Source organism: Mobula birostris, unplaced genomic scaffold (genome assembly GCF_030028105.1).
Source record: "Mobula birostris isolate sMobBir1 unplaced genomic scaffold, sMobBir1.hap1 scaffold_458, whole genome shotgun sequence".
NCBI classification, from domain to species: Eukaryota; Metazoa; Chordata; class Chondrichthyes; order Myliobatiformes; family Myliobatidae; genus Mobula; species Mobula birostris.
Genome location: NW_027277693.1, coordinates 206,106 through 232,077, shown reverse-complemented (window position 1 = coordinate 232,077; position 25,972 = coordinate 206,106). Strand labels below are relative to the sequence as shown.

Below are 25,972 nucleotides of genomic sequence, written 5' to 3'. Positions count from 1 at the left end.
CGAATAGAATTGGAGTATGGTGGAAGGCCCCGCCCTCGTGTGCGTAAACACGGAAATGACTGATCAGAAAGTGGGAGAAATACGTGCAGGATGGGGATTCGGTGCAACGGTGGGTGAGGGTGATTTGTGGGGGTGACAGGGCGGCGGGTGAGGGGAAGGAGGAGTTGGTGAATGTGGGAGAACAAGGCGGAGGGACAGGAAGAGAGGTCGGGTGGGGTGAGGGAGAGGCGTTCGGGGAAGCAGAGGGAGGGCGGTGTGATGGAAATGGGACGGGGCGAGATAGGGATATTTGACAGAGGGAGAGGACTTTGACTGATGAGGCTCCGTCCTCACAAGACCAGATAATTTTGAAAACGCCGGTTTCGCGTAAAAACGACAGGAGTCCACACTAGGCGTTTTAAAAAAATACCTCTGTCCACATTAAGCGACCTCACTACGCCGGATAAATTTGAAAACGAAGCTTTTTCTCTTCGTTTTGACTCTCCGTCCACACTGAAACGGCGTTTTCATCCCCCGAAAACGGAGATTTTCGAAAACACTCTCCAGAGGGTGTAAATTTGAAAACGATTGTTTCGCGTTGTAGTGAGGACGGGATAATGGAGATATCTACAAACGCTATAATGACAACACCACAACAACAATGTTTTTTCTGCTTCTGCTTGGTACTGCGCAAGCACTGCCGGACGGCTGTCATAACGCACAGTCGCGTGAACGGCGTGAGACTTAAATTGTAGAGTGAGCTTTTTTGACTAGATCCCCCAAATTGATTTGATTGAGTCTATCTTTAAAACTATTAGTGTCATTACTGCGCAGGTCTGGCGGCAGAAGATTCGAATCTCTTGTTGATCTTGGATAGAGGACGGCTTCATGCGTGTGTTGTTTACTTTATTGTCTACGTTAATAGTTTGTTTGGAATTAAATATCTCTACTGCTTTGCTGACTTTGTAGTCGTTTGTAACTCGCAGAAACAGCTCGTCTTCATTGTCTGTCTAAACGAAGAAGTCCGGTCTGATTTTTCCAGCGGAGGTTTTCTTAGTATTCCTCGAAGACATTGTTGAAAACTTTCTTTCGCTGTTGTTGTTGGTACTCTAGCTTTATTCTATGGAAATAGCACAACGCTGCCGCGGAAACGTAAATATTACACCTTTTCCTCTTCGCTTGTTTTCTGCGGATGTGTCTGCGCATGCCCAGTAGGAGTAGATTCGCCCAAATATCCGTTTTAATGAAAACGGAGGTATTTTGAAGAACGCGTAATGTGGACGCCTGTCGTTTTTACTCGAAACCGGCGTTTTCAAAATTATCCGGTCTATTTGGGCGAATCTTCTCCTACTGGGCATGCGCAGGCTACAGCAAACAAGCGAAGAGGAACCGGGATACAGTACTTGTTGCGCGTTTGTCCAGTTACAGACTAGAAAAACTCAAAAGGAAATTGCCAAACAAAAGACTTGCTGCGCCTTTGTCCAGAAACATTTCCTATAGCCATAGTCTCTTCGGTGAAAGGGACGACAGCTACAACTAAATACAATAAGGCTTGTTACTGGGCAAAAGTGAAATTTGCTGTCCCTCATTTGTTTCCCTTTACTGTTGCCATGTCTTTGTGTTTTATTTTGCTGTATTTAACACGTGCAATAAAACGAATTACTGGGCAAAAGTGACAATTGCATCTATTGAATGTTTGCACAAACAATACATTAATAAAGCATCAGTGTTATCTTGTATTTCCATACAATGTTACATTAGGCTGTTACACATCCATTGTCATATTGTTGTGGTATTGGAGGTTGCGTTCTGGAAAACAATGAAATGCCGCGCTGCCGCCACCATTTGTTCCGGCACGTCATGACAGCGGTTTTAAAAATATCCAGTTACTCCGTACACACTACACCGGATGTAAGGCGTTTTCAGATTTATTCACTCTGGAGAGTGTTTCTGAACATCTCCGTTTTCGCGGGAGGAAAACGCCATTTCAGTGTCAAAACGAAGAGAAAAATCTTCGGTTACGGATTTATCTGGTCTAGTGTGGAGATTTTCAGATTTGCTCTCCAGAGTGAATAAATCTGAAAGCGACTAATATCCGGCGTAGTGTGTATGGGTAACGGGTTTTTCTAGTCTGTAACTAGACAAACGCGCACCAAGTATACCGTTTCCTCTTCAAAAAATGCTGGTGACCGCAGCAGGTCAGGCCCAAAACGTCGACAGTATCTCTTCCTATAGATGCTGCCCGACCTGCTGCGTTCACCAGCATTTTTTGTGTGTGTTGCTTGAATTTCCAGCATCTGCAGATTTCCTCGTGTCTCCGTTTCCTCTTCGCTTGTTTTCTGTGTGTCCTGCGCATGCCTAGTAGGAAGAGATTCACCCAAATATCTGTTTTAATGTGGACAGAAGTATTTTTAAAAATGCCTAGTGTGACGCCTGTGGTTTTTACGCGAAACCGGCATTTTCAAAATTATCCGGTCTAGTGTGGACGTAGAGTTTGTGGAGAGAGTGTTAGGTGAGTGACAGTGGGGAAAGGGATGGGGGATACTGCCCTCACCACCCCCATCCCTCCATCCCCACGCTCCTCACCTCTCCATCCCAATCTCTACCATTCCCTCCTGCCCCCACACTTTCCACTATCCCCACTATCCTCCGTCTACCCCACTACACTATCATCTACCTGTCTGTAACATCCTACCCCTCATGTGGGAGAAGTGAGACCGGGTGCATCTCTGGGTGACACACTGAGACTGGGAGATGAACTCACACTCTGTGTTTCACAGTGCAATGTTACGGTCGGGGAGAGATCCATAAGAAGATTGTGAAGGAGCTGGACATCTCCCATTGTGAAGAGCCAGAGGTTCCCTGTGTTCTCTTTGTCTACAAAGTGTCTCATGAAATTCTGGATATTAAGAATGCCTTTCACTGGGTCACAGGTAAATAATTAATAAGACCATGAGATATAGGAGCAGAATTAGGCCATTTGGCCCATCAAATCTGCTCCACCATTTTATCATGCTGATCCATTCTTTCTCTCAGCTCCAATTTCCTGCCATCTCCCGGTATCTCTTCATGCCCTGACTAATCAAGAACCTTAAATATACCCAATGATTTGGCCTCCACAGCCACCTGTGACAATGAATTCCACAGATTCACCACTCTCTGGATAAAGAAATTTCTCCTCATCTCCATTCCCTCAATTTTGTGGCTGTGTCCTCTGGTTTTAGACTCCCCCACCAGAGGACACATACTCTCCACATCGACTCAATCAAGGTCTTTTAACATTCTGTAGGTTTCAATGAGGTCACCTCTCGTTCTTTTGAATTCCAATAAGTTCAGACCCAGAGCCATCAACACTCTTCATATGACAAGCCTTTCAATCCTGGAATTGTTTTCATGAATGTCCTCTGCAATGTCAGCACATCCCTTCTTATAAAAGGGGCCGAAATCACTCAATTCTTCAAGTGAGGCCTCATCAATGCTCTATAAAGCCTCAACATTACATCCTTGCTTTTATATTCTAGTCCTCTTGAAATGAATGCTAACATTGTACCTGCCTTCCTCACCAATGACTCAAGCTGCAAATTAACCTGCACAAGGACTCCTAAGTCCTCAGATTTTTGAATTTTCTCGCAAGTTAGAAAATAGTCTACCTGTTTATTTCTTCTAGCACAGGTGAAGTCACTGACTGATAACATTTCCATGAAAACCCTTCCCTTTTGGGGCTTCTGATCTCTGCTGGCTCTTCCCTACCTGAGGAGCACACTAACACTGTGTGTGTTCCTTGTGATTGATTCATTTATAAATCAGGGACATGCACTGATGAAATGGCTTTCTGAAGATGATAATGTCCTGCCCAGTTGTATCTGTCGAGGGGACAGAGGTTGTTATTGTGATGGGAGATGTGTATTGGTGCACAACGAGCTCCCACAAACATCAGTGGGGCAATCTACCAGGTATTCTGATGCAACGTTGTCCGGGACACACACTTGGGCTCCCTCGCTCTGTGTGAAATGGTGTATGTGGATCTTTCTGTGCACCTGATAGGGGAGCTGGTGGTTGGGCTGAAAATCCCTGTGCTGTACCTCCTGTGGGACGTGAGTGCCTGTAGTGGGGGTGTGAGGACTGCCTTGTACACAGACAGCATCACCACAACACCACCCGGGCATACAGGGGGCAGGAGGGAGGGCACAGCCCTGGGTGGAAGGTGCTGATGTACCCTGAGGGACACACAGCCCTCCCACGGCATCACCCAGCTCACTCTGTTACTCTGTGTTTCAGGAGGAGGTTTGGTGCAGAAGGAAGACATCTGTGCCGTGATTCTATTGCAGAAATCCACAGCTGTCAGAGAGGAGAAGATAACAAAAAATTCAGGGTTATTCCATGAGGGAACTAAAGTTTTTCGTGTATTCTGGATGGATTCCAGTAGCTGGTGGAGTAGATCAAAGACGTACCAGTGCCCCACAGTGATTCAGACTGTCAAACAGAGTCTCATCGACAGGACCCGACCCAGAGGAGGTTCCTGCTCCGGTGGGTAAAACCTGACTCTCTATTGCTACACCTCATTTTACACTGTAAACTTCCCACTACAAACATAAGGGACGTGTCAGATGTGTGTCTGGGGTGGTAGTGGGGGGAGAGTGATGGGTCTGTACCCCAGTCAGTCAGAAGATACAGCAGGAAGGAGGGTGGGTGGGTCAGAGAAGGAATCCCCCATGGGTCCTGAGGTCAATTCAGTACCAATTCCCAGGTAACAATATGCTGTTTGTGTTGTGCAATAGGGTGGAGTGAAGATCTGCAGGGTGGTAAGACCCTATCAGTGTCAAATGAACGATCGGCTTCTCGTAGTTCTTCAATCTGGAGCCCAGAGACGAATGGCAGTAGCTCAGAAAAGCTTAACTGTAACGGTGAGAGGGCAGGCTTGGGGCATGACTGCAGAGAGATTGAGAGTTAAGGGGCAATATGTTCCTTTGAGGTGAACGGTAAACCTGGCAAGTGTGGGGAATTCTGGATGATGAGAGATTGTCAAGTTCTGATCAGGAAAAAGAATGAAACACACAGAGTATTTTGGTAACACACATCAAAGTTGCTGGTGAACGCAGCAGGCCAGGCAGCATCTCTAGGAAGAGGTGCAGTCGACGTTTCAGGCCGAGACCCTTCGTCAGGACTAACTGAAGGAATGTTTTGGTCTAGGATTTGTGAATCCCTTGAATTAGAAAGGCTCAGAATACTCTCAAAAGGAAGATCATCAGAGAAAAGAGAGAGTAAAAGATGAATCTGGCAGGTGAGGTTAAGAAAATCCCAAGACGTTTAATCAAGAGTAAAAGAGTGGCTGGCAAGAGAGTAGGTTCCCTTAGATATCAGCAAGGCTGCCGATGTCTTCTGCAGCTGGAGATGGGTGTGGTTTTAAAATGTATTTTTCCTCAGTGTTTACTGAGCATGCTCAAGAAATACGGGAAACGTGGAAATGTTTTGGTGGACAGTCTTATGACCAGGGAGGTGGTATTGGCAGCCTTACAGTGACATAAGGGAGATAAATCTTCAGGCTTCTGAATGATGTGTATGTTTTCCAGTAGGGCGCGGTGACAATGCGCCGGACGATGAGACTTCGGTGGTGAATGAACTATTGGATTGTTCGATTCCTTCAGGATGGAGCCAAAGGAAGAGAGGCAGGAATTCGGAGAAGTGTAACGGTGAGAATGCAGGCTTGGGGCTCGCCCTGAGCGATTAGGGCAGGAGTTGAGAAATATCAAGTCTGCAGAGGCAGTATGTTCCTGTCGAAGTGGAGGGTAAACCTGTCAAGACGAGAGATATTCAGGCTTTGGTCAAGAAAAATATGGAAGGACAAGGTGCAATTAGGTTATTTCCCAGTGAATCCCTTAACATTGAATGACTAAGAATACTATCAAGAGGGAAATCAGGAGGGCAAAGAGAGAGGGTGTGAGATGGGTCTAGAAGATAAGGTTAAGGAAAATCCCAAGAAATTCTGTAGTGATTAGCATAAACTTTACAGTAGCAGCCATGTGTGTTCAACTCCCACCACTGTCTTTAAGGAGTTTGTACTTTCTCCCCATGACTGCAGTAGGTTTCCATGAAGTATTCAGTTTCCTGCCATTTCGCAAAGGGTTAGTGTAAGTAAGTTGATCGCATGTTACGTTGGTAATGGGATCACAGTGACAGCTACGGGCGCACCCCCCAGCTCATCCTTGTACTGTGTTGTTCATTGAGGCAAACGAGCATTTCACTGAATGTTTCAATGATTCAATGTAGAACTAACACACAAACAGATCTTTAATCTGATCTGTCACTATTTTAAGATTAAAATAATACCTGAGGAGAAATAGCTCACTTTAGAAGCTCAGATGGTCTGCTTCTGTCCTGAGCTGCAGGATCATGTTGGGAAAAAGTACCATTCAGCCCGTTGACATTCATTAGTTGGGCATTGAATACGGAACTAGAGCATTATGTTGCCGTTGAAAATGTTATTGGTGAGGCTGCCATTCGAACATGGTGCAGAGTTTTGGTCACCCTTTAAGAGGAAAGATTTGGTTAAACTGGAAATTGGGCAGAGAATTGCAAGACTGTTGCCAGTGTTGAATAATAGGGAGGGGTTTTCCATTCTAGGTCATTATTCGTTGTAACACAGCAGGTGGTGATGATATAGAAATATAAAGAATCATGGTGTGGCAAGTATAAGCTGGATGCCAACAGTCTTTCCCACATGTCATGAGAGTCCAAAGCTTGGGACATCTGCTTAGGGTGAATCGGAATGGTCTAAATAGGACCTGAGGGGCAATTCTTTCACCCATAGGGTGGTGCGTATATAGACAGAGCTGCCCGAGACAGTGGGTGCAGCAGGTACAATGCTATCATTGAAGGGGCACCTGGGTGGATGCATGAAAAGACAGGGTTAGAGCGGATAAAGTTGACTGCAGGAAATTGGGTATATCCAGCTGGGCATATTGGTCATCACAGACTCACTGGGCAAATCACCTCCTTCTTGGCGTATTAAACGATGGGCTGAATAGCCTCATTCTGTACATCCTTCAGTCTCCCATTACATGCCCTAGGGCAGATGTGTCTGTGGTGCGTTTGATGGGAAACTGTCAGATCTGTTTCACAGTCAGTCAGTGACACACCGGGATTGGGGTGTGGGAGGAGGGAGGGTCAGAAGAGAAAATCCCCATAGGTTCTAAGTTAACATCAACACCAAATTACAGGTTGCATGTTGCTGATTGATATGTGTGGTGTGCACTAGGGTCGAGCAAGGATCCAAAGGGCACTGAGACTTCCTCATTGAGCAGTGAGCAAACAGATAACTTGACGTCTTCAACCGACACGCACGAGAAGATCGAAAAGAACGCAGAGCAGCTTCAGTGTAACGGTGAGAAGCGAAGATTGGGGCACGACTCATGACATTTCAATTCCTTCTGTTGTCCTGAAAGAGTGTGTACTTTCTCTCTGTGATTGCCGTGGCTTTCCATTGGGTATTCTAGATTCCTGCTACGGTGCCAAAGCCTTTTTGTTAGTAAGTTGTGGGCATGCTATGTTGACACTGGAAACAGGGTGACACTTATGGCCGCCCCTACCTCATCCTTGTACTGTGTTGTTCATCCAGAAAAACGAGCATTTCATTGAATGTTTGAATGTAGATGTAACAGAAAAACCAAATCTTGAATCTGATCTGTCACTATTTTAGAATTAAAATGATACCTGGGAAGAAATAGCTCACTTTAGAAGCTCAGAAGTTCTGCTTATGTCCTGAGCTGCAGGAACATGTTGGGAGAAAATAACATTTAGCACGCTGGCATTCAATTGTTGAGTGTGGAACTAGTAGGTTATGTTGCTGTTGAAAATGTTATTGGTGAGGCTGCAAATGAAACGTGGTGCAGAATTTTGGTCACCCTTTTATAGGAAAGATGTGATGAATCTGGATATTGGGCAGAGAATTGCAAGACTGTTGCCTGTACTGAGTAATAGTGTGGGATTATCCACAGTAGGTCATTATTTCCTGTCATGTAGGAGGTGATGATAATATAGGAACATTTAAAATCATGGTGTGGCAAGGATAAGGTGGATGCCAACAGTATTTCCTACACGTCATGAGAGTCCAAAGCTTGGGACATATGCTTAGTGTGAATCAGAATGGTCTAAATAGGACCTGAGGGGCAATTCTTTCACCCATAGGGTGGTGCGTATATAGACAGAGCTGCCCGAGACAGTGGGTGCAGCAGGTACAATGGTATCATTGAAGGGGCACCTGGGTGGATGCATGAAAAGACAGGGTTAGAGCGGATAAAGTTGACTGCAGGAAATTGGGTTTATCCAGCTGGGCATATTGGTCATCACAGACTCACTGGGCAAATCACCTCGTTCTTGGTGTAATAAACGATGGGCTGAATAGCCTCATTCTGTACATCCTTCAGTCTCCCATTACATGCCCGAGGGCAGGTGTGTCTGTGGTGGGTTTGATGGGAAACTGTCAGATCCGTTTCACAGTCAGTCAGTGACACACAGGGATTGGGGCGTGGGAGGAGGGAGGGTCAGAACAGAAAATCCCCATCGGTTCTAAGTTAACATCAACACCAAATCACAGGTTGCATGTTGCTGATTGATATGTGTGGTGTGCACTAGGGTCGAGCAAGGATCCAAAGGGCACTGAGACTTCCTCATTGAGCAGTGAGCAAACAGATAACTTGACATCTTCAACCGACACGCACTAGAAGAGCGAAAAGAACGCAGAGCAGCTTCAATGTAACGGTGAGAAGCGAAGTTGGGGCACGACTCATGGCATTTCAATTCCTTCTGTTGTCCTGAAAGAGTGTGTACTTTCTCTCTGTGATTGCCGTGGCTTTCCCTTGGGTATTCTAGATTCCTGCTATGGTGCCAAAGCCTTTTTGTTAGTAAGTTGTGGGCATGCCATGTTGACACTGGAAGCAGGGTGACACTACGGCTGCCCCTACCTCATCCTTGTACTGTGTTGTTGATCCAGATAAACGAGCATTTCATTGAATGTTTGAATGTAGATGTAACAGAAAAACCAAATCTTGAATCTGATCTGTCACTATTTTAGAATTAAAATGATACCTGGGAAGAAATAGCTCACTTTAGAAGCTCAGAAGTTCTGCTTATGTCCTGAGCTGCAGGAACATGTTGGGAGAAAATAACATTTAGCACGCTGGCATTCAATTGTTGAGTGTGGAACTAGTAGGTTATGTTGCTGTTGAAAATGTTATTGGTGAGGCTGCAAATGAAACGTGGTGCAGAATTTTGGTCACCCTTTTATAGGAAAGATGTGATGAATCTGGATATTGGGCAGAGAATTGCAAGACTGTTGCCTGTACTGAGTAATAGTGTGGGATTATGCACAGTAGGTCATTATTTCCTGTCATGTAGGAGGTGATGATAATATAGGAACATTTAAAATCATGGTGTGGCAAGGATAAGGTGGGTGCCAACAGTCTTTCCCACACGTCATGAGAGTCCAAAGTTTGGGACATCTGCTTAGGGTGAATCGGAAAGGTCTAAATAGGACCTGAGGGGCAATTCTTTCACCTGTACGTTGGTGCGTATATAGACAGAGCTGCCCGAGAAAGTGGGTGCAGCAGGTACAATGGTATCTTTGAAGGGGCACCTGGGTGGATGCATGAAAAGACAGGGTTAGAGCGGATAAAGTTGACTGCAGAAAATTGGGTTTATCCAGCTGGGCATATTGGTCATCACAGACTCACTGGGCAAATCACCTCGTTCTTGGTGTATTAAACGATGGGCTGAATAGCCTCATTCTGTACATCCTTCAGTCTCCCATTACATGCCTTAGGGCAGGTGTGTCTGTGGTGGGTTTGATGGGAAACTGTCAGATCTGTTTCACAGTCAGTCAGTGACACACCGGGATTGGGGCGTGGGAGGAGGGAGGGTCAGAACAGAAAATCCCCATCGGTTCTAAGTTAACATCAACACCAAATCACAGGTTGCATGTTGCTGATTGATATGTGTGGTGTGCACTAGGGTCGAGCAAGGATCCAAAGGGCACTGAGACTTCCTCATTGAGCAGTGAGCAAACAGATAACTTGACATCTTCAACCGACACGCACGAGAAGAGCAAAAAGAACGCAGAGCAGCTTCAGTGTAACGGTGAGAAGCGAAGATTGGGGCACGACCCATGGCATTTCAATTCCTTCTGTTGTCCTGAAAGAGTGTGTACTTTCTCTTTGTGATTGCCGTGGCTTTCCATTGGGTATTCTAGATTCCTGCTACGGTGCCAAAGCCTTTTTGTTAGTAAGTTGTGGGCATGCTATGTTGACACTGGAAGCAGGGTGACACTTACGGCTGCCCCTACCTCATCCTTGTACTGTGTTGTTCATCCAGAAAAACGAGCATTTCATTGAATGTTTGAATGTAGATGTAACAGAAAAACCAAATCTTGAATCTGATCTGTCACTATTTTAGAATTAAAATGATACCTGGGAAGAAATAGCTCACTTTAGAAGCTCAGAAGTTCTGCTTATGTCCCGAGCTGCAGGAACATGTTGGGAGAAAATAACATTTAGCACGCTGGCATTCAATTGTTGAGTGTGGAACTAGTAGGTTATGTTGCTGTTGAAAATGTTATTGGTGAGGCTGCAAATGAAACGTGGTGCAGAATTTTGGTCACCCTTTTATAGGAAAGATGTGATGAATCTGGATATTGGGCAGAGAATTGCAAGACTGTTGCCTGTACTGAGTAATAGTGTGGGATTATCCACAGTAGGTCATTATTTCCTGTCATGTAGGAGGTGATGATAATATAGGAACTTTTAAAATCATGGTGTGGCAAGGATAAGGTGGATGCCAACAGTCTTTCCTACACGTCATGAGAGTCCAAAGCTTGGGACATATGCTTAGTGTGAATCGGAATGGTCTAAATAGGACCTGAGGGGCAATTCTTTCACCCATAGGGTGGTGCGTATATGGACAGAGCTGCCCGAGACAGTGGGTGCAGCAGGTACAATGGTATCATTGAAGGGGCACCTGGGTGGATGCATGAAAAGACAGGGTTAGAGCGGATAAAGTTGACTGCAGGAAATTGGGTTTATCCAGCTGGGCATATTGGTCATCACAGACTCACTGGACAAATCACCTCGTTCTTGGTGTAATAAACGATGGGCTGAATAGCCTCATTCTGTACATCCTTCAGTCTCCCATTACATGCCCGAGGGCAGGTGTGTCTGTGGTGGGTTTGATGGGAAACTGTCAGATCTGTTTCACAGTCAGTCAGTGACACACAGGGATTGGGGCGTGGGAGGAGGGAGGGTCAGAACAGAAAATCCCCATCGGTTCTAAGTTAACATCAACACCAAATCACAGGTTGCATGTTGCTGATTGATATGTGTGGTGTGCAGTAGGGTCGAGCAAGGATCCAAAGGGCACTGAGACTTCCTCATTGAGCAGTGAGCAAACAGATAACTTGACATCTTCAACCGACACGCACGAGAAGAGCGAAAAGAACGCAGAGCAGCTTCAGTGTAACGGTGAGAAGCGAAGTTGGGGCACGACTCATGGCATTTCAATTCCTTCTGTTGTCCTGAAAGAGTGTGTACTTTCTCTCTGTGATTGCCGTGGCTTTCCCTTGGGTATTCTAGATTCCTGCTACGGTGCCAAAGCCTTTTTGTTAGTAAGTTGTGGGCATGCCATGTTGACACTGGAAGCAGGGTGACACTTACGGCTGCCCCTACCTCATCCTTGTCCTGTGTTGTTCATCCAGAAAAACGAGCATTTCATTGAATGTTTGAATGTAGATGTAACAGAAAAACCAAATCTTGAATCTGATCTGTCACTATTTTAGAATTAAAATGATACCTGGGAAGAAATAGCTCACTTTAGAAGCTCAGAAGTTCTGCTTATGTCCCGAGCTGCAGGAACATGTTGGGAGAAAATAACATTTAGCACGCTGGCATTCAATTGTTGAGTGTGGAACTAGTAGGTTATGTTGCTGTTGAAAATGTTATTGGTGAGGCTGCAAATGAAACGTGGTGCAGAATTTTGGTCACCCTTTTATAGGAAAGATGTGATGAATCTGGATATTGGGCAGAGAATTGCAAGACTGTTGCCTGTACTGAGTAATAGTGTGGGATTATCCACAGTAGGTCATTATTTCCTGTCATGTAGGAGGTGATGATAATATAGGAACTTTTAAAATCATGGTGTGGCAAGGATAAGGTGGATGCCAACAGTCTTTCCTACACGTCATGAGAGTCCAAAGCTTGGGACATATGCTTAGTGTGAATCGGAATGGTCTAAATAGGACCTGAGGGGCAATTCTTTCACCCATAGGGTGGTGCGTATATGGACAGAGCTGCCCGAGACAGTGGGTGCAGCAGGTACAATGGTATCATTGAAGGGGCACCTGGGTGGATGCATGAAAAGACAGGGTTAGAGCGGATAAAGTTGACTGCAGGAAATTGGGTTTATCCAGCTGGGCATATTGGTCATCACAGACTCACTGGACAAATCACCTCGTTCTTGGTGTAATAAACGATGGGCTGAATAGCCTCATTCTGTACATCCTTCAGTCTCCCATTACATGCTCGAGGGCAGGTGTGTCTGTGGTGGGTTTGATGGGAAACTGTCAGATCTGTTTCACAGTCAGTCAGTGACACACAGGGATTGGGGCGTGGGAGGAGGGAGGGTCAGAACAGAAAATCCCCATCGGTTCTAAGTTAACATCAACACCAAATCACAGGTTGCATGTTGCTGATTGATATGTGTGGTGTGCACTAGGGTCGAGCAAGGATCCAAAGGGCACTGAGACTTCCTCATTGAGCAGTGAGCAAACAGATAACTTGACATCTTCAACCGACACGCACGAGAAGAGCGAAAAGAACGCAGAGCAGCTTCAGTGTAACGGTGAGAAGCGAAGTTGGGGCACGACTCATGGCATTTCAATTCCTTCTGTTGTCCTGAAAGAGTGTGTACTTTCTCTCTGTGATTGCCGTGGCTTTCCCTTGGGTATTCTAGATTCCTGCTACGGTGCCAAAGCCTTTTTGTTAGTAAGTTGTGGGCATGCCATGTTGACACTGGAAGCAGGGTGACACTTACGGCTGCCCCTACCTCATCCTTGTCCTGTGTTGTTCATCCAGAAAAACGAGCATTTCATTGAATGTTTGAATGTAGATGTAACAGAAAAACCAAATCTTGAATCTGATCTGTCACTATTTTAGAATTAAAATGATACCTGGGAAGAAATAGCTCACTTTAGAAGCTCAGAAGTTCTGGTTATGTCCTGAGCTGCAGGAACATGTTGGGAGAAAATAACATTTAGCACGCTGACATTCAATTGTTGAGTGTGGAACTAGTAGGTTATGTTGCTGTTGAAAATGTTATTGGTGAGGCTGCAAATGAAACGTGGTGCAGAATTTTGGTCACCCTTTTATAGGAAAGATGTGATGAATCTGGATGTTGGGCAGAGAATTGCAAGACTGTTGCCTGTACTGAGTAATAGTGTGGGATTATGCACAGTAGGTCATTATTTCCTGTCATGTAGGAGGTGATGATAATATAGGAACATTTAAAATCATGGTGTGGCAAGGATAAGGTGGATTCCAACAGTCTTTCCCACACGTCATGAGAGTCCAAAGCTTGGGACATATGCTTAGGGTGAATCGGAAAGGTCTAAATAGGACCTGAGGGGCAATTCTTTCACCCATAGGGTGGTGCGTATATGGACAGAGCTGCCCGAGACAGTGGGTGCAGCAGGTACAATGGTATCATTGAAGGGGCACCTGGGTGGATGAATGAAAAGACAGGGTTAGAGCGGATAAAGTTGACTGCAGGAAATTGGGTTTATCCAGCTGGGCATATTGGTCATCACAGACTCACTGGGCAAATCACCTCGTTCTTGGTGTATTAAACGATGGGCTGAATAGCCTCATTCTGTACATCCTTCAGTCTCCCATTACATGCCTTAGGGCAGGTGTGTCTGTGGTGGGTTTGATGGGAAACTGTCAGATCTGTTTCACAGTCAGTCAGTGACACACCGGGATTGGGGCGTGGGAGGAGGGAGGGTCAGAACAGAAAATCCCCATCGGTTCTAAGTTAACATCAACACCAAATTACAGGTTGCATGTTGCTGATTGATATGTGTGGTGTGCACTAGGGTCGAGCAAGGATCCAAAGGGCACTGAGACTTCCTCATTGAGCAGTGAGCAAACAGATAACTTGACATCTTCAACCGACACGCACGAGAAGAGCAAAAAGAACGCAGAGCAGCTTCAGTGTAACGGTGAGAAGCGAAGATTGGGGCACGACCCATGGCATTTCAATTCCTTCTGTTGTCCTGAAAGAGTGTGTACTTTCTCTTTGTGATTGCCGTGGCTTTCCATTGGGTATTCTAGATTCCTGCTACGGTGCCAAAGCCTTTTTGTTAGTAAGTTGTGGGCATGCTATGTTGACACTGGAAGCAGGGTGACACTTACGGCTGCCCCTACCTCATCCTTGTACTGTGTTGTTCATCCAGAAAAATGAGCATTTCATTGAATGTTTGAATGTAGATGTAACAGAAAAACCAAATCTTGAATCTGATCTGTCACTATTTTAGAATTAAAATGATACCTGGGAAGAAATAGCTCACTTTAGAAGCTCAGAAGTTCTGCTTATGTCCCGAGCTGCAGGAACATGTTGGGAGAAAATAACATTTAGCACGCTGGCATTCAATTGTTGAGTGTGGAACTAGTAGGTTATGTTGCTGTTGAAAATGTTATTGGTGAGGCTGCAAATGAAACGTGGTGCAGAATTTTGGTCACCCTTTTATAGGAAAGATGTGATGAATCTGGATATTGGGCAGAGAATTGCAAGACTGTTGCCTGTACTGAGTAATAGTGTGGGATTATCCACAGTAGGTCATTATTTCCTGTCATGTAGGAGGTGATGATAATATAGGAACTTTTAAAATCATGGTGTGGCAAGGATAAGGTGGATGCCAACAGTCTTTCCTACACGTCATGAGAGTCCAAAGCTTGGGACATATGCTTAGTGTGAATCGGAATGGTCTAAATAGGACCTGAGGGGCAATTCTTTCACCCATAGGGTGGTGCGTATATGGACAGAGCTGCCCGAGACAGTGGGTGCAGCAGGTACAATGGTATCATTGAAGGGGCACCTGGGTGGATGCATGAAAAGACAGGGTTAGAGCGGATAAAGTTGACTGCAGGAAATTGGGTTTATCCAGCTGGGCATATTGGTCATCACAGACTCACTGGACAAATCACCTCGTTCTTGGCGTAATAAACGATGGGCTGAATAGCCTCATTCTGTACATCCTTCAGTCTCCCATTACATGCCCGAGGGCAGGTGTGTCTGTGGTGGGTTTGATGGGAAACTGTCAGATCTGTTTCACAGTCAGTCAGTGACACACAGGGATTGGGGCGTGGGAGGAGGGAGGGTCAGAACAGAAAATCCCCATCGGTTCTAAGTTAACATCAACACCAAATCACAGGTTGCATGTTGCTGATTGATATGTGTGGTGTGCACTAGGGTCGAGCAAGGATCCAAAGGGCACTGAGACTTCCTCATTGAGCAGTGAGCAAACAGATAACTTGACATCTTCAACCGACACGCACGAGAAGAGCGAAAAGAACGCAGAGCAGCTTCAGTGTAACGGTGAGAAGCGAAGTTGGGGCACGACTCATGGCATTTCAATTCCTTCTGTTGTCCTGAAAGAGTGTGTACTTTCTCTCTGTGATTGCCGTGGCTTTCCCTTGGGTATTCTAGATTCCTGCTACGGTGCCAAAGCCTTTTTGTTAGTAAGTTGTGGGCATGCCATGTTGACACTGGAAGCAGGGTGACTCTTACGGCTGCCCCTACCTCATCCTTGTCCTGTGTTGTTCATCCAGAAAAACGAGCATTTCATTGAATGTTTGAATGCAGATGTAACAGAAAAACCAAATCTTGAATCTGATCTGTCACTATTTTAGAATTAAAATGATACCTGGGAAGAAATAGCTCACTTTAGAAGCTCAGAAGTTCTGGTTATGTCCTGAGCTGCAGGAACATGTTGGGAGAAAATAACATTTAGCACGCTGACATTCAATTGTTGAGTGTGGAACTAGTAGGTTATGTTGCTGTTGAAAATGTTATTGGTGAGGCTGCAAATGAAACGTGGTGCAGAATTTTGGTCACCCTTTTATAGGAAAGATGTGATGAATCTGGATGTTGGGCAGAGAATTGCAAGACTGTTGCCTGTACTGAGTAATAGTGTGGGATTATGCACAGTAGGTCATTATTTCCTGTCATGTAGGAGGTGATGATAATATAGGAACATTTAAAATCATGGTGTGGCAAGGATAAGGTGGATTCCAACAGTCTTTCCCACACGTCATGAGAGTCCAAAGCTTGGGACATATGCTTAGGGTGAATCGGAAAGGTCTAAATAGGACCTGAGGGGCAATTCTTTCACCCATAGGGTGGTGCGTATATGGACAGAGCTGCCCGAGACAGTGGGTGCAGCAGGTACAATGGTATCATTGAAGGGGCACCTGGGTGGATGAATGAAAAGACAGGGTTAGAGCGGATAAAGTTGACTGCAGGAAATTGGGTTTATCCAGCTGGGCATATTGGTCATCACAGACTCACTGGGCAAATCACCTCGTTCTTGGTGTATTAAACGATGGGCTGAATAGCCTCATTCTGTACATCCTTCAGTCTCCCATTACATGCCCGAGGGCAGATGTGTCTGTGGTGGGTTTGATGGGAAACTGTCAGATCTGTTTCACAGTCAGTCAGTGACATACAGGGATTGGGGCGTGAGCGGAGGGAGTGTCAGAACAGAAAATCCCCATCAGTTCTAAGTTAACATCAACACCAAATCACAGGTTGCATGTTGCTGATTGATATGTGTGGTGTGCACTAGGGTCGAGCAAGGATCCAAAGGGCACTGAGACTTCCTCATTAAGCAGTGAGCAAACAGATAACTTGACATCTTCAACCGACACGCACGAGAAGAGCGAAAAGAACGCAGAGCAGCTTCAGTGTAACGGTGAGAAGCGAAGTTGGGGCACGACTCATGGCATTTCAATTCCTTCTGTTGTCCTGAAAGAGTGAGTACTTTCTCTCTGTGATTGCCGTGGCTTTCCCTTGGGTATTCTAGATTCCTGCTACGGTGCCAAAGCCTTTTTGTTAGTAAGTTGTGGGCATGCCATGTTGACACTGGAAGCAGGGTGACACTTACGGCTGCCCCTACCTCATCCTTGTCCTGTGTTGTTCATCCAGAAAAACGAGCATTTCATTGAATGTTTGAATGTAGATGTAACAGAAAAACCAAATCTTGAATCTGATCTGTCACTATTTTAGAATTAAAATGATACCTGGGAAGAAATAGCTCACTTTAGAAGCTCAGAAGTTCTGCTTATGTCCTGAGCTGCAGGAACATGTTGGGAGAAAATAACATTTAGCACGCTGACATTCAATTGTTGAGTGTGGAACTAGTAGGTTATGTTGCTGTTGAAAATGTTATTGGTGAGGCTGCAAATGAAACGTGGTGCAGAATTTTGGTCACCCTTTTATAGGAAAGATGTGATGAATCTGGATATTGGGCAGAGAATTGCAAGACTGTTGCCTGTACTGAGTAATAGTGTGGGATTATGCACAGTAGGTCATTATTTCCTGTCATGTAGGAGGTGATGATAATATAGGAACATTTAAAATCATGGTGTGGCAAGGATAAGGTGGATTCCAACAGTCTTTCCCACACGTCATGAGAGTCCAAAGCTTGGGACATATGCTTAGGGTGAATCGGAAAGGTCTAAATAGGACCTGAGGGGCAATTCTTTCACCCATAGGGTGGTGCGTATATGGACAGAGCTGCCCGAGACAGTGGGTGCAGCAGGTACAATGGTATCATTGAAGGGGCACCTGGGTGGATGAATGAAAAGACAGGGTTAGAGCGGATAAAGTTGACTGCAGGAAATTGGGTTTATCCAGCTGGGCATATTGGTCATCACAGACTCACTGGGCAAATCACCTCGTTCTTGGTGTATTAAACGATGGGCTGAATAGCCTCATTCTGTACATCCTTCAGTCTCCCATTACATGCCCGAGGGCAGGTGTGTCTGTGGTGGGTTTGATGGGAAACTGTCAGATCTGTTTCACAGTCAGTCAGTGACATACAGGGATTGGGGCGTGAGCGGAGGGAGTGTCAGAACAGAAAATCCCCATCAGTTCTAAGTTAACATCAACACCAAATCACAGGTTGCATGTTGCTGATTGATATGTGTGGTGTGCACTAGGGTCGAGCAAGGATCCAAAGGGCACTGAGACTTCCTCATTAAGCAGTGAGCAAACAGATAACTTGACATCTTCAACCGACACGCACGAGAAGAGCGAAAAGAACGCAGAGCAGCTTCAGTGTAACGGTGAGAAGCGAAGTTGGGGCACGACTCATGGCATTTCAATTCCTTCTGTTGTCCTGACAGAGTGTGTACTTTCTCTCTGTGATTGCTGTGGCTTTCCCTTGGGTATTCTAGATTCCTCCTACGGTGCCAAAGCCTTTTTGTTAGTAAGTTGTGGGCATACTATGTTGACACTGGAAGCAGGGTGACACTTATGGCCGCCCCTACCTCATCCTTGTACTGTGTTGTTCATCCAGAAAAACGAGCATTTCATTGAATGTTTGAATGTAGATGTAACAGAAAAACCATATCTTGAATCTGATCTGTCACTATTTTAGAATTAAAATGATACCTGGGAAGAAATAGCTCACTTTAGAAGCTCAGAAGTTCTGCTTATGTCCTGAGCTGCAGGAACATGTTGGGAGAAAATAGCATTTAGCACGCTGATATTCAATTGTTGAGTGTGGAAGTAGTACGTTATGTTGCTGTTGAAGATGTTATTGGTGAGGCTGCAAATAAAACGTGGTGCAGAATTTTGGTCACCCTTTTATAGGAAAGATGTGATGAATCTGGATATTGGGCAGAGAAATACAGGACTGTTGCCTGTACTGAGCAATAGTGTGGGATTATCCACAGTAGGTCATTATTTCCTGTCATGTAGGAGGTGATGATAATACAGCAACATTTAAAATCATGGTGTGGCAAGGATAAGGTGGATGCCAACAGTCTTTCCCACATGTCATGAGAGTCCAAAGCTTGGGACATATGCTTAGGGTGAATCGGAAAGGTCTTAAATCGGACCTGAGGGGCAATTCTTTCACCCATAGGGTGGTGAGTATATGGACAGAGCTGCCCGAGAAAGTGGGTGCAGCAGGTACAATGGTATCATTGAAGAGGCACCTGGGTGGATGCATGACAAGACAGGATTAGAGCGGATAAAGTTGACTGTAGGAATTCGGGTTTATTCAGCTGAGCATATTGGTCATCACAGACTCACTGGGCAAATCACCTCGTTCTTGGTGTATTAAACGATGGGCTGAATAGCCTCATTCTGTACATCCTTCAGTCTCCCATTACATGCCCTAGGGCAGGTGTGTCTGTGGTGGGTTTGATGGGAAACTGTCAGATCTGTTTCACAGTCAGTCAGTGACACACCGGGATTGGGGCGTGGGAGGAGGGAGGGTCAGAACAGAAAATCCCCATCGGTTCTAAGTTAACATCAACACCAAATCACAGGTTGCATGTTGCTGATTGATATGTGTGGTGTGCACTAGGGTCGAGCAAGGATCCAAAGGGCACTGAGACTTCCTCATTGAGCAGTGAGCAAACAGATAACTTGACATCTTCAACCGACACGCACGAGAAGAGCGAAAAGAACGCAGAGCAGCTTCAGTGTAACGGTGAGAAGCGAAGTTGGGGCACGACTCATGGCATTTCAATTCCTTCTGTTGTCCTGAAAGAGTGTGTACTTTCTCTCTGTGATTGCCGTGGCTTTCCCTTGGGTATTCTAGATTCCTGCTACGGTGCCAAAGCCTTTTTGTTAGTAAGTTGTGGGCATGCCATGTTGACACTGGAAGCAGGGTGACACTTACGGCTGCCCCTACCTCATCCTTGTCCTGTGTTGTTCATCCAGAAAAACGAGCATTTCATTGAATGTTTGAATGTAGATGTAACAGAAAAACCAAATCTTGAATCTGATCTGTCACTATTTTAGAATTAAAATGATACCTGGGAAGAAATAGCTCACTTTAGAAGCTCAGAAGTTCTGCTTATGTCCTGAGCTGCAGGAACATGTTGGGAGAAAATAACATTTAGCACGCTGACATTCAATTGTTGAGTGTGGAACTAGTAGGTTATGTTGCTGTTGAAAATGTTATTGGTGAGGCTGCAAATGAAACGTGGTGCAGAATTTTGGTCACCCTTTTATAGGAAAGATGTGATGAATCTGGATATTGGGCAGAGAATTGCAAGACTGTTGCCTGTACTGAGTAATAGTGTGGGATTATGCACAGTAGGTCATTATTTCCTGTCATGTAGGAGGTGATGATAATATAGGAACATTTAAAATCATGGTGTGGCAAGGATAAGGTGGATTCCAACAGTCTTTCCCACACGTCATGAGAGTCCAAAGCTTGGGACATATGCTTAGGGTGAATCGGAAAGGTCTAAATAGGACCTGAGGGGCAATTCTTTCACCCATAGTGTGGTGCGTATATAGACCGAGCTGCCCGAGACAGTGGGTGCAGCAGGTACAATGGTATCATTGAAGGGGCACCTGGGTGGATGAATGAAAAGACAGGGTTAGAGCGGATAAAGTTGACTGCAGGAAATTGGGTTTATCCAGCTGGGCATATTGGTCATCACAGACTCACTGGGCAAATCACCTCGTTCTTGGTGTATTAAACGATGGGCTGAATAGCCTCATTCTGTACATCCTTCAGTCTCCCATTACATGCCCGAGGGCAGGTGTGTCTGTGGTGGGTTTGATGGGAAACTGTCAGATCTGTTTCACAGTCAGTCAGTGACATACAGGGATTGGGGCGTGAGCGGAGGGAGTGTCAGAACAGAAAATCCCCATCAGTTCTAAGTTAACATCAACACCAAATCACAGGTTGCATGTTGCTGATTGATATGTGTGGTGTGCACTAGGGTCGAGCAAGGATCCAAAGGGCACTGAGACTTCCTCATTAAGCAGTGAGCAAACAGATAACTTGACATCTTCAACCGACACGCACGAGAAGAGCGAAAAGAACGCAGAGCAGCTTCAGTGTAACGGTGAGAAGCGAAGTTGGGGCACGACTCATGGCATTTCAATTCCTTCTGTTGTCCTGACAGAGTGTGTACTTTCTCTCTGTGATTGCCGTGGCTTTCCCTTGGGTATTCTAGATTCCTGCTACGGTGCCAAAGCCTTTTTGTTAGTAAGTTGTGGGCATGCTATGTTGACACTGGAAGCAGGGTGACACTTATGGCCGCCCCTACCTCATCCTTGTACTGTGTTGTTCATCCAGAAAAACGAGCATTTCATTGAATGTTTGAATGTAGATGTAACAGAAAAACCATATCTTGAATCTGATCTGTCACTATTTTAGAATTAAAATGATACCTGGGAAGAAATAGCTCACTTTAGAAGCTCAGAAGTTCTGCTTATGTCCTGAGCTGCAGGAACATGTTGGGAGAAAATAGCATTTAGCACGCTGGCATTCAATTGTTGAGTGTGGAAGTAGTAGGTTATGTTGCTGTTGAAAATGTTATTGGTGAGGCTGCAAATAAAACGTGGTGCAGAATTTTGGTCACCCTTTTATAGGAAAGATGTGATGAATCTGGATATTGGGCAGAGAAATACAGGACTGTTGCCTGTACTGAGCAATAGTGTGGGATTATCCACAGTAGGTCATTATTTCCTGTCATGTAGGAGGTGATGATAATACAGCAACATTTAAAATCATGGTGTGGCAAGGATAAGGTGGATGCCAACAGTCTTTCCCACATGTCATGAGAGTCCAAAGCTTGGGACATATGCTTAGGGTGAATCGGAAAGGTCTTAAATCGGACCTGAGGGGCAATTCTTTCACCCATAGGGTGGTGAGTATATGGACAGAGCTGCCCGAGAAAGTGGGTGCAGCAGGTACAATGGTATCATTGAAGAGGCACCTGGGTGGATGCATGACAAGACAGGATTAGAGCGGATAAAGTTGACTGTAGGAATTCGGGTTTATTCAGCTGAGCATATTGGTCATCACAGACTCACTGGGCAAATCACCTCGTTCTTGGTGTATTAAACGATGGGCTGAATAGCCTCATTCTGTACATCCTTCAGTCTCCCATTACATGCCCTAGGGCAGGTGTGTCTGTGGTGGGTTTGATGGGAAACTGTCAGATCTGTTTCACAGTCAGTCAGTGACACACCGGGATTGGGGCGTGGGAGGAGGGAGGGTCAGAAGAGAAAATCCCCATGGGTTCTAAGTTAACATCAACACCAAATCACAGGTTGCATGTTGCTGATTGATATGTGTGGTGTGCACTAGAGTCGAGCAAGGATCCAAAGGGCACTGAGACTTCCTCATTGAGCAGTGAGCAAACAGATAACTTGACATCTTCAACCGACACGCACTAGAAGAGCGAAAAGAACGCAGAGCAGCTTCAGTGTAACGGTAAGAAGCAAGGATTGGGGCACGATTCATGGCATATCAACGGTGTACATGTATTATGTTCCTCTTGTGTACAGAGCCTGGATGGTTTGGGAACCCAGGCTGATGAGAGAGATTGAAGTTCCAGTCAAGGGGAGAGGCAAACATACATTGTGTTCACAAACAGGAGTCCCGAAGAAGGGTCTCAGTCTGAAGCATCGGCTGTACTCTTTTCCATTGATGCTGCCCGGCCTGCTGAGTTCCTCCATCATTTTGTACATAATGCAGTGTGTTTAATTTGGGGACAAGTTCATCTCTTGATGATTATAAAAATATAAAAAATGCACTTGAGGTAAATCTGGAGGGCAAAGTGAGGGTATGAGATGGATCTGACAGACGAGATTAAAGAAAATTCTAGGAGGTTCTATAGCTCAGTAAATATTAAAAGGATGGTTAGAGAGGAGTTCCTCTTGGGGATCAGCAGGCTCTCTATAACTTGATGGGGCAGATAGGTTGAAATTATACGAAATATTTCTCCTCAGTGATTGCTGAACTGTTTTACTGAAAATCACAATTGCTCAAAGGATGAGGGAAGCATGTTAAGACGGATTGGGGTCATGCATATTTCCAGGGAGAAGGTATTTGCAGCCTTACAGTGAATTCTAGTTGATAAATCACCAGGGCCTTACTAAGTGCTTCCTGGGACTCCGTGGGAGGCTAAAGAGGAAACAGCGGAGGCCCTTTCAGAGATACTTACTTCCTTGTTTGTAACTGGGAAACAATGCCACTGAAGAATGGAATGAGGTCAATGTTATTCTGTAGTTTAAGAATGATAGAAGGGATAAGCCATGGATTGACAGATCAGTGAACCCGACATTAATTGTGGGGAAGTTAGTGGTGGGCAATCGGAGGGATTGGATGTCCCAGTATTTGGATAAACAGAGACTGATTAGGAGGAGTTTGCATGGTGTGACTGGAAAATTGTGCAGTTGAACGTCTTTAGAGCTGTTTGTAGAATGACCAAAATTGTAGGTGAGGTTCAGGCTGAGAACGCTGTCCATTTAGTAGAACCTACAATAAGACCTCGCATGGTAGGCTGGTCCAGTAGGAAGCATTGTATGAAATCCTGGACAGACAGTTTAGTGGATACAAAAGTATGAGAGATATACAAGCTTTTGTCAAGGAGAAAATGGAAGGACATAGTTCAATTATGTCATGCGCCAGGTAATGCTTTAATACCAAATGACCAAGAAAACAATCAAGTGTGAAATCATGAGGGCAAAGAGAGAGGGTGTGAGATGGATCTGACAGAAAAGATGAAGGGAAATCCCAAGAGATTTTGCAGCTATATCATGACTAAAAGGGTGGTTACCAAGTGAGTAGATCCCTTCAGACATTAGCAGGGTACATATGTCTTGACCTGCATAACATGGGTGAGATTCTTAACGAATATTTCCCCTTTTTCACTGAGGAGATAATCATGATTACTCATGGGAATTAGGTAGAGATGTTTTGGAGACTGGTCAGATTTCCAGAAAGGTTGATATTTGCAACCTTACGGTATATTGGTGGATGAAACCCCAGGGCCAGAGTGAGTGCTTCCTTCAAATTTGTGGGTGGTGAGAGGAGAAATTGTGGAGTCTGTTGCTGAGATTATTGTCTCATCATTTGCCACCAGAAAAGTTGCAGAAGACTGGAAGGAAGCTCATGTTTGGTTGTTTGAGAAGAGCAGGAAGTTCATGCCAGGGAATGACACACCAGTCAGTGTGAAATCAGTAGTGGGGAAGTTACCTACGGGAGTTCTGAGGGACAGGGTGTACCAGCATTTGAGTGGACGGAGTCAGATTAAATAGAGTCAGCACGGCTTTGTGCATAAAAAGCTCTGCTTATTGAACAGTATTCAATCTATTTGAAGAGATGACTGAAAAGGCAGATGTGGGCAGGGCAGTGGACGTTGTCTATTTGTAGATCAGCGAGATCCTTGACAAGGTCTTGCAAGGTAGGGTAAACTGGATGGTTAGGAATCCAGTCAAGATTGGTGGATTCACAATTGGTTTGGAGGACGAAAGCAGAGGGAGGTGGTTGAAGGTTGTGTTTCGGAATGGAGGCTGCTGATGAGCTGTGTTCTGCAGGGATCAGTGTTGGGTTTCTTTCATTACTATTTTGAGAAATGATTCGAATGCCAGTGCACAAGGCTTTATCAGTAAATCTGTGGATGATGCAAAATTAAAGGGTGCTATTTATAATGAAGAAGTATGTTGTGGAATACAGAATAGAGAAGTAAATAAAATCATCGAGGCAAGATAAGGTTCATGGTAACAGTTTTTTCCCCAGGTCAGAGAATCCACAATTAGAGCCCCTGGGTTAAGGGTGAGGGGAAGAGAGTTAAAAGGGGCCTAAGGGATAACTTTCTCACCCAGACAGTGGAGAGTATGTGAAACTATTATGGTTATTATTCTAATATGGATTTATTGAGTATGCCAGCAAGGAAATGAATCTCAGGGGTGTATATGGTGATATATATGTACTTTGATAATAACTGTACTTTGGGCTTTGATCTTTTTCACAGGGGAAGTGGTTAAGGCAGGTACAAGAGTATCCGTTCAGAAGCACTGGGATAGGTACATGGAGGGGGTGGGACATGGAGAGATACAGTTGTAATGCAGACAATCTGGACGGGCACCATGGCCAGTGAGGAGTGGTTGGGCCAAAGGACCTGTATGCTGCTGTATTGTCCAATGTCTCGATGGGCTGAAGGACCTCCACAGGGCACATCCTGCAGTCTCCCGGTGACAGGTCCCTGTAGATTGGATGTTGCTCTGTATCTGTGGACCTGATGCTTCCAGGGATGGTATTCTGTGTGTTGTGAGAGTCAGAGTGCTGACTGTCTCACCCAGATCAATACCTCACCCTGTCGGTGTGTCTGTTTCCCCTTCCCCTCCGTTCCCTACACACATCCCACTCTCTGAGCCCAAATGGACCCTGTAGCACTTCCATTCTCTGTGACCCTCAGCAATGCCTACAACACTCCAGTATCTGTGACCCCTCCCCATCTCTCTGATCCACTCTGGAACCTACACCCCTTGTCACCTCTGCGGTCTCCACTGTCTCCAACACTCCTCCCCACCTCTGTAAACTACCCCACTTAACCTGCTGCTTTCACATCCCTTGAGAACTCCCATTTGCTGACACATTTACAGTGAAACAGAGCCCATTCCCATGCTGATGCGTGTCCAACTCTGAGCTCGGAGGAACATTAAATCTATCCCCTTCCCTTCTGTTACTGGGAATCACCTTGAGTGAAATGTGCTGGTGTGAGGCAGACTGAGTGAGCACAGGTTCTGTGTTTTACAGTGCAATGTTACGGTCGAGGATCCGTCCATGAGGAGATTGTGAAGCAGCTGAATATCAACAAGTGTGAAAGGCCAAGGATTCCCAGTGTCCTGTTTGTCTACAATGTGTCTCATGAAACTGAGGATTTTCAAAATGCCCTGCAGTGGGTCACAG

General features: G+C 45.2%; 3 protein-coding genes across 5 annotated transcripts in view; all 3 read left to right on the top strand.

Annotated features, from left to right (window-relative positions):
- On the top strand, positions 1–10,072 carry LOC140193229 (uncharacterized). Of its 3 annotated transcripts, none has more exons than XM_072250621.1 (7): positions 1–109; positions 2,760–2,912; positions 4,258–4,506; positions 5,553–5,669; positions 7,235–7,360; positions 8,611–8,736; positions 9,985–10,072. In XM_072250621.1, exons 1-6 carry the CDS (start codon positions 91–93, stop codon positions 8,697–8,699), a joined length of 753 nt encoding a protein of 250 aa, XP_072106722.1. In that variant the 5' UTR covers positions 1–90; the 3' UTR covers positions 8,700–8,736; positions 9,985–10,072. The 3 variants fall into 3 exon arrangements, with proteins under 3 accessions (XP_072106722.1, XP_072106720.1, XP_072106723.1); XM_072250619.1 differs by having other exon boundaries at positions 2–109; positions 5,550–5,669; XM_072250622.1 differs by lacking the exon at positions 2,760–2,912 and having other exon boundaries at positions 76–109; positions 5,550–5,669.
- LOC140193230 (uncharacterized) lies at positions 9,340–25,907 on the top strand. Its single transcript, XM_072250623.1, has 12 exons — positions 9,340–9,346; positions 9,985–10,110; positions 11,361–11,486; positions 12,736–12,861; positions 14,111–14,236; positions 15,487–15,612; positions 16,862–16,987; positions 18,237–18,362; positions 19,613–19,738; positions 20,988–21,113; positions 22,364–22,489; positions 25,820–25,907. The coding sequence occupies exons 1-11, from the start codon at positions 9,340–9,342 to the stop codon at positions 22,450–22,452; spliced, it is 1,230 nt and encodes a 409-aa protein (XP_072106724.1). The 3' UTR covers positions 22,453–22,489; positions 25,820–25,907.
- The window catches only part of LOC140193228 (uncharacterized), a 36,083-nt gene continuing 34,005 nt past the window's right edge, over positions 23,895–25,972 (top strand). The window contains exons 1-2 of the mRNA XM_072250618.1: positions 23,895–23,898; positions 25,820–25,972. Coding sequence (XP_072106719.1) covers positions 23,895–23,898; positions 25,820–25,972 — 157 coding nt within the window. The remainder of the gene's footprint in view (positions 23,899–25,819) is intronic.

What these genes read in the sequence shown, in the direction of transcription:
- LOC140193229 (XM_072250619.1), top strand. An exon ending in TGCCTTTCACTGGGTCACAG is followed by an intron (nt 2,913 to 4,257) that starts GTAAATAATTAA and finishes TCTGTGTTTCAG; the next exon opens with GAGGAGGTTTGGTGCAGAAG. An exon ending in GAATTCGGAGAAGTGTAACG is followed by an intron (nt 5,670 to 7,234) that starts GTGAGAATGCAG and finishes GGTGTGCACTAG; the next exon opens with GGTCGAGCAAGGATCCAAAG.
- LOC140193230 (XM_072250623.1), top strand. An exon ending in AGAGCAGCTTCAGTGTAACG is followed by an intron (nt 12,862 to 14,110) that starts GTGAGAAGCGAA and finishes GGTGTGCACTAG; the next exon opens with GGTCGAGCAAGGATCCAAAG. An exon ending in AGAGCAGCTTCAGTGTAACG is followed by an intron (nt 14,237 to 15,486) that starts GTGAGAAGCGAA and finishes GGTGTGCACTAG; the next exon opens with GGTCGAGCAAGGATCCAAAG.